At 34.5% G+C, this 13,697-nt stretch overlaps 1 protein-coding gene and 1 long non-coding RNA gene across 2 annotated transcripts; both read left to right on the top strand.

Annotated features, from left to right (window-relative positions):
- Nucleotides 1–3,684: 3,684 nt before the first annotated feature.
- On the top strand, nt 3,685–6,107 carry LOC126659990 (uncharacterized). The gene has a single exon (XM_050353322.2). It carries the CDS (start codon nt 3,985–3,987, stop codon nt 5,926–5,928), a length of 1,944 nt encoding a protein of 647 aa, XP_050209279.1. The 5' UTR covers nt 3,685–3,984; the 3' UTR covers nt 5,929–6,107.
- A 4,347-nt stretch (nt 6,108–10,454) lies between these two features.
- Nucleotides 10,455–12,938, top strand: LOC126661416 (uncharacterized). Its single transcript, XR_007635654.2, has 5 exons — nt 10,455–10,531; nt 10,615–10,691; nt 10,794–10,880; nt 12,239–12,311; nt 12,713–12,938. It is a non-coding gene; the product is annotated as an uncharacterized LOC126661416 (long non-coding RNA).
- Nucleotides 12,939–13,697: the final 759 nt, after the last annotated feature.

Genomic DNA, 13,697 nt, shown 5'->3' with positions numbered 1-13,697 from the left:
GATAAAAAGAAATTTTTGAAAATGGGATAAAATGTGATATGCATATGTATGTGAAATCGATAGACCGCTAGACTTGCTACGGGTTCCGGATCAACCACTCTCATTTCCTAGCGCCGTTTGCAACTCATGGATTTGGATCGGAACACTAGCCTTGCACCCCTTCAGCTAATTAACATAAATGCTAGTGATATACTTTCCAAATGACGATGCTAGTATCCAAACTTTGTTGTACTAATGATTTGTTTATGTGGTTTTATTTCCATAATTTGATTTGTTATTTTTCTTTTGTTGTAGTGGTAAACTCAACAAATTTGCTCAAAAAGATGTCGGCGCTGCTACAAAAGATGGGAAAAGCTTAAAAAAGTCGTAGGGTGTCCTTCCCGCTTCCTCCCAATTTAGGGTTTAGTAAAAGTCAACGAGTCTGTTGAGGGAGTAGCTCGTCATGCTGGCCTATCAACTAACTACCTTGGCAAAAGGAAGGGTCATATGCCCGAATCCTTGAAGGAGAAGAGACGGGAAGATAATCATCCTCCTTCTCGTCCCCAAGAAATTCTTCTAATATAATTTCCCATTCTAATAGAGAGAAGGTAGATACTTGGATCTTTTTCCAAAAAGATCCAAGAATGACATCGTGGTGTCCATGGTTAATGCTTTGATAGAGTAGCATAGTTCTGGTGCTTCAACGACTGATCCTGGTGTGGCTCTCAAGTTCTCAACATTATTTGAAGATCTGCGTTGCTTGTAGACTTGGATCATTATAGCAAGATGAAGGACCGAGATTTTGTTGATGAGCTACACATGTTATTTGTTTGGGTAAGTGTAATCAAGTTTTCATTGAGTGATTGCTTATGTTTCCTGCTCTTACGCTTTGCATGCTATAGGTTCAATAGAAGGGGAAGGGAAAGGAATAGGAGGTGAATTTAATTTTTTTCTGTTTGGATATAGAGAGATTTTTAGGTAGACTCGGTCTTCCACGTCATCCGTGGACTAACCTATCATATTATGACACGTTATTAAAATAGTGGCACTATTGTAATTTGTTTATTACTTTTTTACACTTTTGAATAGTAATATTACAATAGTGCCATTATTTTAACGACGTGTCATAATGTGATATCCATAAATGACGTGGTGGACTGAGTCTACCTAATAATTTGTCTTGGATATAATAATTGATGGAGAGGAAAAAGGAATGTAAGGTGACTTATTCATCTTTACTCTACTTGTACAGGTAGAAATTTATTCCACCGTGGTGCAGAAAAGCTAAACTCCTTTTAAAAAAGCAATTTTTGTACTAAAATATATTTTTTATCAGTCCCCCCCAAAGTTAAGCATTTTCTATGGTGGGTTTGTCACGATGTTCTACCTTACAACGTTAAACTGGTGCAAAAGAAAGTTCATATCTCCTCGTTGTGTCCTAGGTGTTTAGAAGCAGATGAGACTGTTGTTCACGCTCTTAAGGAATGCGAGATTATTCGAGGCTTGTGGCTAGTATCTCCGTTAGGCCTTCGATCTGATTCATCAGCTTGTTTGGAGTTAAAAGATTGGGTCTCAGCTATGTTCAGAGTGCTAAAAAAGATGATGTCCAGCCTTTTGTTCTTAGCCTTTGGGCTATCTGGAAGGATAGGAACAATCTAGTGTTTAATAATCCGAGAGTCCCGCCAAATAGATTATTCACCTGTATCGCTGGCCTGAAGAAGAATGTTCTGATGAAGGATACTCAGCTGCAAACCAGGTCTGGAATGGAGATAGAACATGGTTGCCTCCCCCGCTGCAGGTTTTGAAGGTTAACACGGATGCTGCCGTGTCAGTGGGTCGCAATCTTTCGATCGCAAGTGCTATTTGTAGAGACTCGCCTGGTAAGGTTGTTCGTTGTGGTGTTTCTGTTCTTTATGGCATAACTGATGTCGACTTTACTGAAGCTGCTGCTATCAGGTTTGGGGTGAAGTTAATCAGCAACTTGGGAGCTGCTAAGTTCTGTTTTGAGGCCGACTCCTTATCAGTCATCAACAGGTTGTAGAGGCCGAGTTCACCCATGAATAAGGTTCAACTTATTGTGGAGGACTCCATTGCTGCTGCTGCGGGTATTGACAGTAGCTTCACTCATATTCCGAGAACGAAAATCAAGTTGCCCATTCGTTAGCTAAATGGGGTATCTTTTTCGGTAAAAATTGTATTTTTGACGGATATGCTCCTTATCCGGTGAATGAGCTTGTAACTTTCTCTCTAAGGGGCCGTTTGGTTCGCCATAAAAAGGGGGAAATGGGAATGGAAATGGAAATGGTTTCTATTATTTGTGTTTGTCTTGTCAAATTGAACTAAGGAATGGAAATGTGATTACCCCTTCAATGAGAATCACCCATTTCCCCCTACTCCATGGAAATGGACTTTTGAGAATGAGAATCAAAATTTAACAAAATATTTTAGGATTGGGATTCCCTCAAGTTCAAAATGAACTTGAGGGGGTCATGTTCACGATCTACACCGTTCATTACAAAATGAACGGTGTATATCAAAAAAGCACAATTTTAATTAAATTAATCTACATCGTTCATTTTATAATGAATGGTGTAGATCGTGAACATGACCCCCTGAAGTTCAAATGAACTTGAGAGAATCCCAATCCAATATTTTAATAATAAATAATAAATATATAATTATTAAAAAAACTATTTTTAAATATTTATTTTAAAAAATAAACTTAAAATAATAAATAATATTTTTTTTTAAATTTTTTTTTACTTTTTTTTTAAATAATTTTTTTAACTTATTTTTACTATATAAAAAATAAAAAAATTATTTTTAATAAATAATAAATAATTTTTTCTATTAAACTTTACCCATTCTCATTCCTACACTAATTTTAAACCAAATAAAAATTGAAAACAATCATTCCCATTCCCATTCTTTCTCATTCCGATTCCGATTCCGATTATCAACCTTAAACCAACGGCCCTAAGTTAATAAAGCTCCTCTTTTCTTCTCAAAAAAAAAGTTAGATTACACACCTCTAAACATAACTTTCTTACCAAACAAAGTTTCAATTGTAGCTTGACTATGGTGTACGTGAAATTATAATAACTTTGTTCTAAAGCCATCACCATCATTCACCACTGCCATACTCAATAATAACAAACCCATTTGCATATCATCTATATATATTTATAAATTTTACTTTTATTTTTGTTCGTCTCTCAGTCCATTTCACTTACTTTATTATCAATCTTTAATTTTTCATTTATATCGAACATTACTTGAAGTTTAATAAAATGTTCAACAATTAGTATATCATAAGCAGTTTAATGAAGCCAGCTCCAAGGATCAAAACCACAACAATGAAAATATCACTACTAATGTTAAAAACAAAGACGATGATCAAGAAGAAAACTGGTTAACAAGCTAAGAGATATTTATAAATTATAGTAAGTGATAACTATAATTACATCTGCTAGTAATTATATATGTTTATCATTTTTTTGGCATGAGCACACAGTGAGATAGAAGAAGCTAAAAATAGAAAAATAGTTAATTAATTAAGATTTGGTTTTAAATTAGTAATTTTTATTGCAATAGCTAGTTTAGGATATTGGCGTAACAATCGCTCTACCATTGGAATAAAAAGAAATACTTATTGACATAATGAACATTTAACCAACATTTCCTATTTTTATAACCTAAAACAAACTATTTTCCTTCACAAAAATATTGGAGAAAACCCCGTATGACCATTACAACCTCTTCTCAATCTCTGTTCACAAACTTCTCCGGCGGCGCCACCACCTTCTCCGCCACCACCACCACCACCACCATCACTTCTCGTACAAACACAAAATCAAACCAGCTTATGTCCAAAAAGAAACCAACTAAGGCATAATTCATCATTTCTTGAAACACACGGCACAATTTCTTGATTCTCTAATATTTTCATTTTCAACAACTCTGAGTCATATTCTATGTGATATAATAGTCCGCTATTAATTGGCCATGGCGGATCTTGTTAAAGAGATTCTGAAAAGACCAATACAATTAGCAGACTCGGTTATAAAAACAGCCGATGAGGCACAATCATCCAAAGACGAGTGTTCAGAGGTCAAAGCGAAAACTGAAAAGCTAGCCACCCTTCTACGACAAGCGGCTCGAGCTAGTAACGACCTTTATGAACGTCCGACGAGGCGTATAATCGACGATACAGAGCAAGTTCTTGATAAAGCTCTTAATCTTGTCATAAAATGTCGTGCTTCAGGCCTTATGAAACATATGTTTTTCATTAACCAATCAGGAGCGTTCCGTAAAATATCAATGCAGCTTGAGAATTCGATAGGAGATGTTTCCTGGCTTCTACGAGTCTCAGTTTCGGCAGGAAATCGCGATGATGAGTATCTAGGGTTGCCTCCGATTGCTGCGAATGAGCCGATTCTGTGTCTTATTTGGGAACAAGTTGCTATACTTTATACAGGTTCGTTAGAGGAGAAGGGGGACGCTGCGGCGTCATTGGTTTCGTTGGCGAGAGATAATGATCGTTACGGGAAGTTGATTATAGAGGAAGGCGGAGTTCCTCCGTTGTTGAAGCTTGCGAAAGAAGGGAAAATGGAAGGTCAAGAAAATGCCGGTAGAGCAATCGGGTTATTAGGGCGTGACCCCGAAAGCGTCGAACAGATTGTGAATGCGGGTGTTTGTAGTGTGTTTGCGAAAATCCTGAAAGAAGGTCATATGAAAGTTCAGGTTGTTGTGGCTTGGGCTGTTTCGGAATTGGCTGCGAATCATCCGAAATGTCAAGACCATTTCGCTCAGAATAATATTATTCGGTTTCTTGTCAGTCATATTGCTTTCGAAACGGTTCAAGAACATAGCAAGTATACCATAGCTAGCAAACAACAAATGTCGATTCATTCTCTTGTAATAGCTAGCAGCAATCCTAACGCAAATGAACGAAAAGATCATGTAGACGAAAGCTCAAAAATGTCTCATCCTTTACACACCAAGACTCCGAACCAAATGATTAATGTAGTGACCAACACTATGGCCAAAAAGAATCAAAATTCGGGCGCTAGCACCCAATCGCAAAGTCCTACAAAACATCATCATCAGGCAAAAGGCCATCAACAGCACCATCATCAGCAACATCATCACGTTTTGACGGGAACTAGCATCAAAGGGCGGGAATTTGAAGACCCGGTGACAAAATCAGAGATGAAGGCAATGTCAGCAAGAGCACTTTGGCAACTGTGTAGAGGAAATGTGACTATATGTCGTATCATAACAGAGTCACGAGCGCTTTTGTGCTTTGCTATTCTGTTAGAGAAAGGTCCTGAAGATGTCCGATCTTATTCCGCGATGGCGCTAATGGAAATCACATCAGTAGCTGAGCAAAATTCTGATTTACGTCGCTCGGCTTTCAAGCCTACATCTCCTGCAGCCAAAGCAGTAGTTGATCAACTTCTTAAAATAATCGAAAAGGCTGATTGCGATCTTCTTATACCCTGCATCAAAGCTACGGGCAACTTAGCGCGAACTTTCCAAGCAACAGAAACAAGAATCATCGGTCCATTAGTAAAGCTACTCGACGAAAGGGAACCCGAAATCACAATGGAAACAGCAATTGCTCTCAACAAATTTGCAACACCGGAGAATTTCCTTTGCGTAAATCATTCGAAAGCCATTATAAACGCAGGAGGAGCTAAACATTTGATCCAACTCGTTTACTTCGGTGAACTAATGGTTCAAATCCCTTCATTGATTCTGGTTTGCTACATTTCATTGAATTGCCCAGATAGTGAAATTCTTGCAAATGAAGAGGTGCTAATTGTGCTAGAATGGTCATCGAAGCAGGCACATTTGATCCAAGAACCAACGGTTGAATCACTCTTACCAGAGGCAAAACAAAGATTGGAACTCTATCAATCAAGAGGTTCAAGAGGTTTCCATTAACTCTAATAATTTTGTACCAACATTTTATGACAAGAAAAAATATACATTTTTTTTGTTCAAGTGTATATAAATGTATTAGTATACTGATTTGTTTAGGAGATTCCGCAAATACTAAAATTGTTAGCCATATTACTTCTTGTTTTAAATTTATAAGACCTTACTGTAGAAATCCAAGCTAATATTACGATCTTCAAATCAATCAACTTTTACTTAGTTTATAGAGGTCTCGAACCCTATAACTAAGTCACTCATCAACCTCATTTATCTAATGTACAATATATTATTGATGGAGAAATTTTTGATAAACAACGTCCCCCGCGTTATTTGAAACAAAGTCGAACGTAAAATTCATCTAACTATTTCTCTTATTTATAGAATGTTGTAAATATAAAAAAGACTATGTCGGATGGCAAAAAGTATTAGGCGAAATGTATTTTTCTACACATTGTTTGCTATACTTGGTACATACTAAATCTTTGTTGGTTTGATTCGGAATTTATGCGAATTGTGCCAAATATGTACATTTAACCATCAAAGGGCCTAAATTATTTAAATAAAATACAATTTGGTAACTTAAGTATTTATTTTTAAAATGAATAAATCCACAAACAAAGAAGACAAACAAAAACAATTACTCTGCTTACAAATATGATTGTCTCAAATATGGCGTTTCATGTTGTTGCATTCAATCATATACAAATTAGACTTTACAGGATATAACAGGGCGTAAATTATTAGATTATCAAAGTACTCGAGAATAGTCCAAAATTCATATTTAGTCATAATTAAGCGATTACTTAGAAGTTGTTTTACACATTGATAATTTGTGCACAAATGCATTCATCATATAAAGCTAGCTAGATGTGATGTGGGGCTGTGCATTCGATATTTCGGTGTGGTTCAGTGGTTGACAGAGCAAAACGGAACGGTTTACGGTTGTAAAAAATTAAAATCAAACCATAATTTTTTGACTAATAACCAAAATATTTTAATACCGATATTTTTATTCGGTTCGGTATAGATTTCGGTTTTTAATTTGATTTTTAACATTAAAAAGGTTAATACTTTAAGGGTAGATACTTATTTTGGATGTAAAGTGACATCGTTGTATACTTAGATAAAACGACGTCGTTTTGCTTATTTGGTTTTCGGTTTATTCGATTTTAAAATTATCAAAACCGCACCTAATACCGAAAATGATATTCCTTCCTTTTTAAAATGAGTTATAGTTATTGGTAGAAAAATTTATTTCGTTTAAATTAAATTGAAATTAAGATACAGCTATTAAAATAAAAAAATTGTAAAATATTAAAAATGAATAAAGATTTTTTTTTTGACAGAGATAGAATCTAATTACATTTGTGGTTATTAGTTATTTTTCATTTTTAAAATTGGCTTTAAACTATTGACCCTACTGAGATTCGAAGCCGAAATCTCAGGAATGCACTAGATAGCTTTAAAAGATTTATATTCATTATACCTATTATTAAAATATATTCGTTAACTTCCTTATATACATCACTCCACATTTGATGACTCGCAGTCCTGTGAAATTTTATTGGACTCATTAAAATCTTAAATTTTTGTTAAATCTGTAAAAAATCTCCCAACAATGAATTGTTTTGAAGTTTTGAAATTTTTATAAATATAATAGAAATCAGGTGATACAATTGGGACTGACGATGACATAAACGTGTCGTGTACCCATTTTAAAATAGATATATTTTTCCAATTCGAACACAACTCGTTTAATTAATCGTGTCAAAATGTAGAACCTGAACACATAGGTGTTAGAAGTTATTTGTTAGAATTAATTTGTTCAATGAACAGCTCATAGATCCATCTTTATTACTTGTGACTATCGCTACATTAGTTATAATGGTCCCAAGAAATGATTAATGAAGTATTTATTAAATTTTTATCTGAGATAAAGTACTGTGTATTTTATTGAGTGATGATTATATTTATAAACTAATGTAAATGTACGGAAATGAATTACCAAAGAGAGTTTATCACGTAACGCCTGAAAACCGGATGGATAACAAAAATAAAGACCCTAATATAATCACTGTGTAGACACCATAACCCGCAAAATAATCTATCGATAACAAGAACCAACAATCTCAAATTTTTAGTTACATAAAAAAGTCCTTTTTTGTTATCCATCCGGTTTGTATATTTTGTATATTTTTGATAGATTATCTGCAGCAGACCCACCGCGGGTCTGCTCTTTGCAGCAGATCCACCGGCGTCGGTGGATCTGCTACAAAGAGCAGACCCGCCGTGGGTCCGCTATTTGCAGCAGACCCGCGGTGGGTCTGCTCTTTGCAGCAGACCCGCGGTGGGTCTGCTGCAAAGAGCAGACCTACGCCGGTGGGTCTGCTGCAGATAGCAGACCCACCGTGGTGGGTTTAAATTAATTTAAAAAAATTATTTTTTATTTAAATTAAAAATAATTATTTATTTATTTTTTAAAATTAAATGAGTTTTTATTTGGATAATTTTTTTTGCGGCAATGGACGGCGGCGGCCGGAAAAAACCGGCGGCGGCGGGTGGAAGTTTTCGGTTGGATGGTTTGATTTAATTGAGTTGATTGGTGATTTAAGTATGATTTGATTAGATGACTTTAAATTTGGTTAGATTAGGTTGGTTTGGTTTTTGTTATTGACCTTAGGGGTATTTTAGGTATTTTTTAGAAAATAAAGGGCTTGGGGCGGTTTTTTGGGGCGGTTTTAGGGTAAAAGGGGTTTAGCTGATCAGTAGGTAAAGTTTAGGGGGTTTACGGCAGATTTTTTTAGATCAGGGGGTTTAGCGTAAGATACCCCTAAAGTCAGGGTCCGTGGGTGATTATTAAGCGATATCAAGCCGCTTACCACTTGTACCAACCCCCATTGGTTCATGTGGATTTTACTTATATAGCCATGTTTACTTCATTAAATGAAATAGTATGGAATGGCATACCTATTCCATAAAAAATAGAATAACTATTATTTACTTTTTAAGAGGAGTGTTTCATAAAATTATGGAACAGAAATTCCGTGGAACAACTATTCCATGAAATAAATCAAAGAATAATTATTCTATATGGAAACTATTCCATTCCGCACTTATTTCATATGTCAGAGTAAAACTAAGGTTAAATCTGAAACTTTTAAATCAAAACATTATTTATTCGAAAACCATGGAACTCAATATCGCTTACCAATAAAGCAACACTTATACAATATGCTTAAAACTAGCCATTAGCCATAATATAATCTTAACACAAAATGTCGGGCGACACAAGTCTAACCCGACCCCACATAAGGAAGATTGAAAAAGCAAAGTCCTAAGAAAACCAAACCACGCGCCCGCGACACAGACATGTCGCGCCCGCAACAGAACAAAAATAATCAAAACCGACAAGTTTTTAGAAAATTCTATCAAGAACAATATATCAAAAGGGGAGCCCGATCCAACGGTGCATTAGGGAGATATAGACATTTTACTAAACCATGTCACATCTGGAAAACACATAAACACTTTTTCGATAAAACTCAGAACCTACTCAAAACAACACATCAAAGGTTATGCAAACCAAACCATGGTTACAAGGAGCCAAACCACCAAATACCAAACTAGAACACATCGAAAATATCATCTGAACAAGCCGGAAAAAACACGGGGTATTACAGTAGCGTTATGAATTTTTAATCATAAAAAAATACACTGAATTTTATTTTGATAATAAATTTGAAACAAAATAAAAGATCGTGTATTTAAACGTCACCTTTCAAAATTCGTGATTAAAATAAGACTACGTGATATAATCATATTCTAATAAGAAAGTATTACTAGAGAGCTGTCTTTTGTTAATTGTACATAAAATTAAAATATTAATTTACTTATTAGAGATTGTATGCCATTATAAAAGAAAGTAAATTTTAGAAATTTAAATTTTATTGTAATAAACAAGTATAGTTTTCATTTTAACAAAATTTCAGATCTAAAGTCAGCCATTAGTTTGAGCAAGCGGTTTCAAAAATCCGCTCTACTCGCAATACTCTTTTCTTTATTATCTTATATCCATGAAAAGCGTTAATGCTTTTTCTAACTGCCTCACTATTGGCTAAACAAGAAAGACAACGGCACCGTGGAAAGTTGAAGTTGTCGCGAACATGTAATATCCCGTAAAAATTGTGAAATTTAAATTGCGAGTTTCGAAAATTGTTTGAGTCGTTTTACATAATTTAATTTTGGTTCGGTTTTTAGGTTCTTTAAACCTTGGTTCAACCAGATGGTTGAACCAAGGGAAATAACTCAGGTCTCATAAGAGACCTGAGTATTTTTTTCTCGCACAGTCTCGTACGAGACTGTGCCTGTCTCGTACGAGACAGAGCCAGATTTGGCTTGGTCTCGAACGAGACTACAGTGTCTCGTTCGAGACCACCTCAGCTCTTCGTGGGGGCAGTTTTGTCCATATTTTTCTAACCTAATTAGCCCGTATAAAAACCTAACTCCTACACAAATCTGTTCTCCTCACGGCAAGTTAACCCTAGCTGCCATTCCCTTGAGATTTCGCTGAGAAATAACGTCGATTTCATCCTCCAAAGTTGTTGCTCCGGTAAGCTTCTTTGTTCTTCAAATTTCCAGATTTTGCTTATAATCGACACCTCTGAGTTTTTGATCGTTCTCTCTCGTTTCTAGATAGAAACTGATTCCGTTTGATCTCAGACGTTCTAGACTCGTATATCTACGATTCCCAACTTTTAGTTTGCTCAACGGTACGTTATCTTTCTCGTGATTGCTGTAACCGTTGCCGCGTTTACGTAAATTCTGTTTTTGAGTTTAAAATCGACCTCTTGGGATTTCAATTTGTTTGGCAGCCGTTCGGAGGTCGAAATCAATTCCGTTTGTTTTCCGTGAAAGTAGACTCACGCATCTACGTTTCTACACCTTTCGTTCGTCAAACGGTACGTAAACGAACCCGTAATAATCGACACCGTCTCACCGTACCTAGTTGTTCATAACTGAGTTTGTTTTTTTGTTTTAAAAAATAGCTACTGCCGAATGGTTATTCTTATGGGGTAATGTTTATGACTTCTTGAAATGATTAGATCGTTGTGTTTAGGTGATCAATTCTTTAAACTCTTAAAAATGGATTCTCGTTTTGATTCATGAGCTTCGTTGCATTATGTTCGGTTTTTAATTTTTGAACGTCGGCTTTAAACCATTGTTGTGTATTCTTGTTATTTTCTTGTTATGATTTAAGTGATGATTAAGGAATGTATATGGGAATAGTTAGTAGAGAATACGTGGTGATTTTTGATGAATCCATAGCTTGGGGATTTTGGATTCATTCTCTGTAATGTTTAAGAATTTGGTTGTTTGAGTTTGAATTTGGAAATTGGAGAAGATAATGAGGTGTTATTATTCTATTGGCCCATTTAAATTTGTTTTGGTTAAATGGTGACTTTGGTCACTGAAATTTTATGTATTAAATATATTGATTCCTAAATTTAAATTAGTAACTATTTTGTATTGATTTTGATTTAATTTACGAAATCAGTTTCGACTTGTTAATTAGCGTTTTAAATAATAATATTATTTATAAATTGAAATTACTTCGGCCATTAATATTTTAAGTTTAAATTAAATATTAAATTTATTATAGTTTATACGAAATATTATATTGTTGACTATATTAAATAAGTATTAGGGATTTTATTAATTTAAAAGTTGTCAAATTAATTATATTATTTTTAAGGTATAAAAAATAATATTTGAATATTTAAAATTAAATTAATAATTATTAATAATTATTATTTAATTGTTAAATTGATATTTTTGGCTTAGAATGCCTTTGGAATTAAATTTATATTTTAGCTTTGTTTGTTATTTAATTAAGTTAGATAATTGCCGGTAATATTTAATTACTTGAGTTTCAAGATATTGAGTTCTATTTTGATATTAATTAATATTTTATTTAATATTAATTATAAACTGTGGTTTATAAACTCTGGAATATTAGTTGGATCGGTTTGGACTTGGGTCACCGACATGTGGGTTTAGCTTGGTAGTTTTGAAAAACTTGGCTAACCCACTATTTGAGAAATTGATTTTATTTATCAATTAAATATTATTTTTATAATATTTCCGGATTGGCTTTAAGGCGAACTCAATAGTCTTGAATTAATTACGGCATTACAATTTATTTGAGAATTGTGTTTCTCTGTGATTTATCTGGTTATTTAATTGTGCTAGTCCTACGTGGTGTCTAGTGATCTTAGAGTTAGGGGTCGTACGGATATTAACCTATTTATTATTTTAGACCCGTCGACTGCTCGTGCTTCGGAGTCTACGCAGGGTTAGCTGTTTGCCAAGATCACGTGGATAAGCAAGCAGTGAGTTTGTAGTGCTATTTACCGCTTTATTAAGTCCCGCATCGTATTTTAATATTATAAATGCTTTTGAACTGTTTTTACGGATTATGGATCTGGATTGAAACGAGCTACTCGATAGGCTTGTATCGAGACTGTGTGCACCAGTATATACTCTGGGATCGGCAGACTATGGTCTTGCTTACGCTGGTAATTTGACGAGGATTTGTTCCCGTCCACTCTGGGTTTATTTTTCAGTATGCTATGTCATACTTACGCTGGGATCATTTCAATACTGTTATTCCATAATCATACTATATTAGTATAAACTGTTTTGATTTAAGGGTTTTAAACTTAATAAATGTAAATAGTATTGCTAACTCATCTCAGTATATCTGACCCCGTTGTTTTCCCAAATTTTCCAGGTTTATGATTTGAAAGTTGGTCCACTCCGAATCTTTATTCCTCGGAGGTTTATTTTCTTTTAATAAATTGTCAAACTACCTTTTTCTTAGACCGCAGTAGTAAACTAGAAGTCTATATTATTCTAGTCTGTTTGTCGGATTTGTCTAACTGGCTTTATTTTATGCTTTGGCATTACGATTGTTTAACTCTACTTATTTTTATTTAATGAAAGTACTTATATTTAAACTGATAGTTTAAGTTGGAGTCTCGGTTTCCCCGAGCATTAGATTTTCTGCAGGTTTATATGATTGGTGGTTTTCCGCAAGGCTTGCTACGGGTTTTGGTATAACCATATCCATACCCTAGCGTCGGTCGCGATCCATGAAATTGGGTCGTGACAGAACAGTACCGTGATGGACGACGGTTAGCCTTGTCTTCGACGACGGTTATTATTTTTTGAAGTTGATATTTCAAAACTACTATTATTGGTCTCAATGCTTAGTCATACCATCAATGAGTTCATGCCATGATGACTTACTTAAAGATGAGGAAATATAAAATTTTGGAAAAATGACTTTCTTTAATTGGTCCGTCTCCGCTTTAGTAGACGCCAAACGGTTTGTCTATCTTCTTTTTCACGTATTTTGGTCAATCAATCCAATTCAGAAAACGGTTAGTTTTTTTACTTGCTTCATATGATTAATTACTGTAATTCTTCTATATTAACTATATTGTCCCTAAACAAGAACATGGACAATCATAATGTCAAATTTTTTAATCCTTTTAACATTTCTAAACATGAGACAATTTGTTTTCCTCAACCAATTATCGTTAAAATTTATTGGTTCCATAAACAAACCAACTGCCCAGTATATAATCCATTTTATGAAAATTTATGTCTTTTTTTATCAAACCATGGTTTATAACCCAAAACTCATAACCGTTCACAATCATTGTTCTAGGCAGATTTTTATTTTTAGAAGCCTAAACAAATTATAGCAACAA

Source organism: Mercurialis annua, linkage group LG8 (genome assembly GCF_937616625.2).
Source record: "Mercurialis annua linkage group LG8, ddMerAnnu1.2, whole genome shotgun sequence".
NCBI lineage: Eukaryota > Viridiplantae > Streptophyta > Magnoliopsida > Malpighiales > Euphorbiaceae > Mercurialis > Mercurialis annua.
The sequence above is the reverse complement of the archived record's forward strand: the minus strand, read 5'-3'. Positions and strand labels throughout refer to the sequence as shown.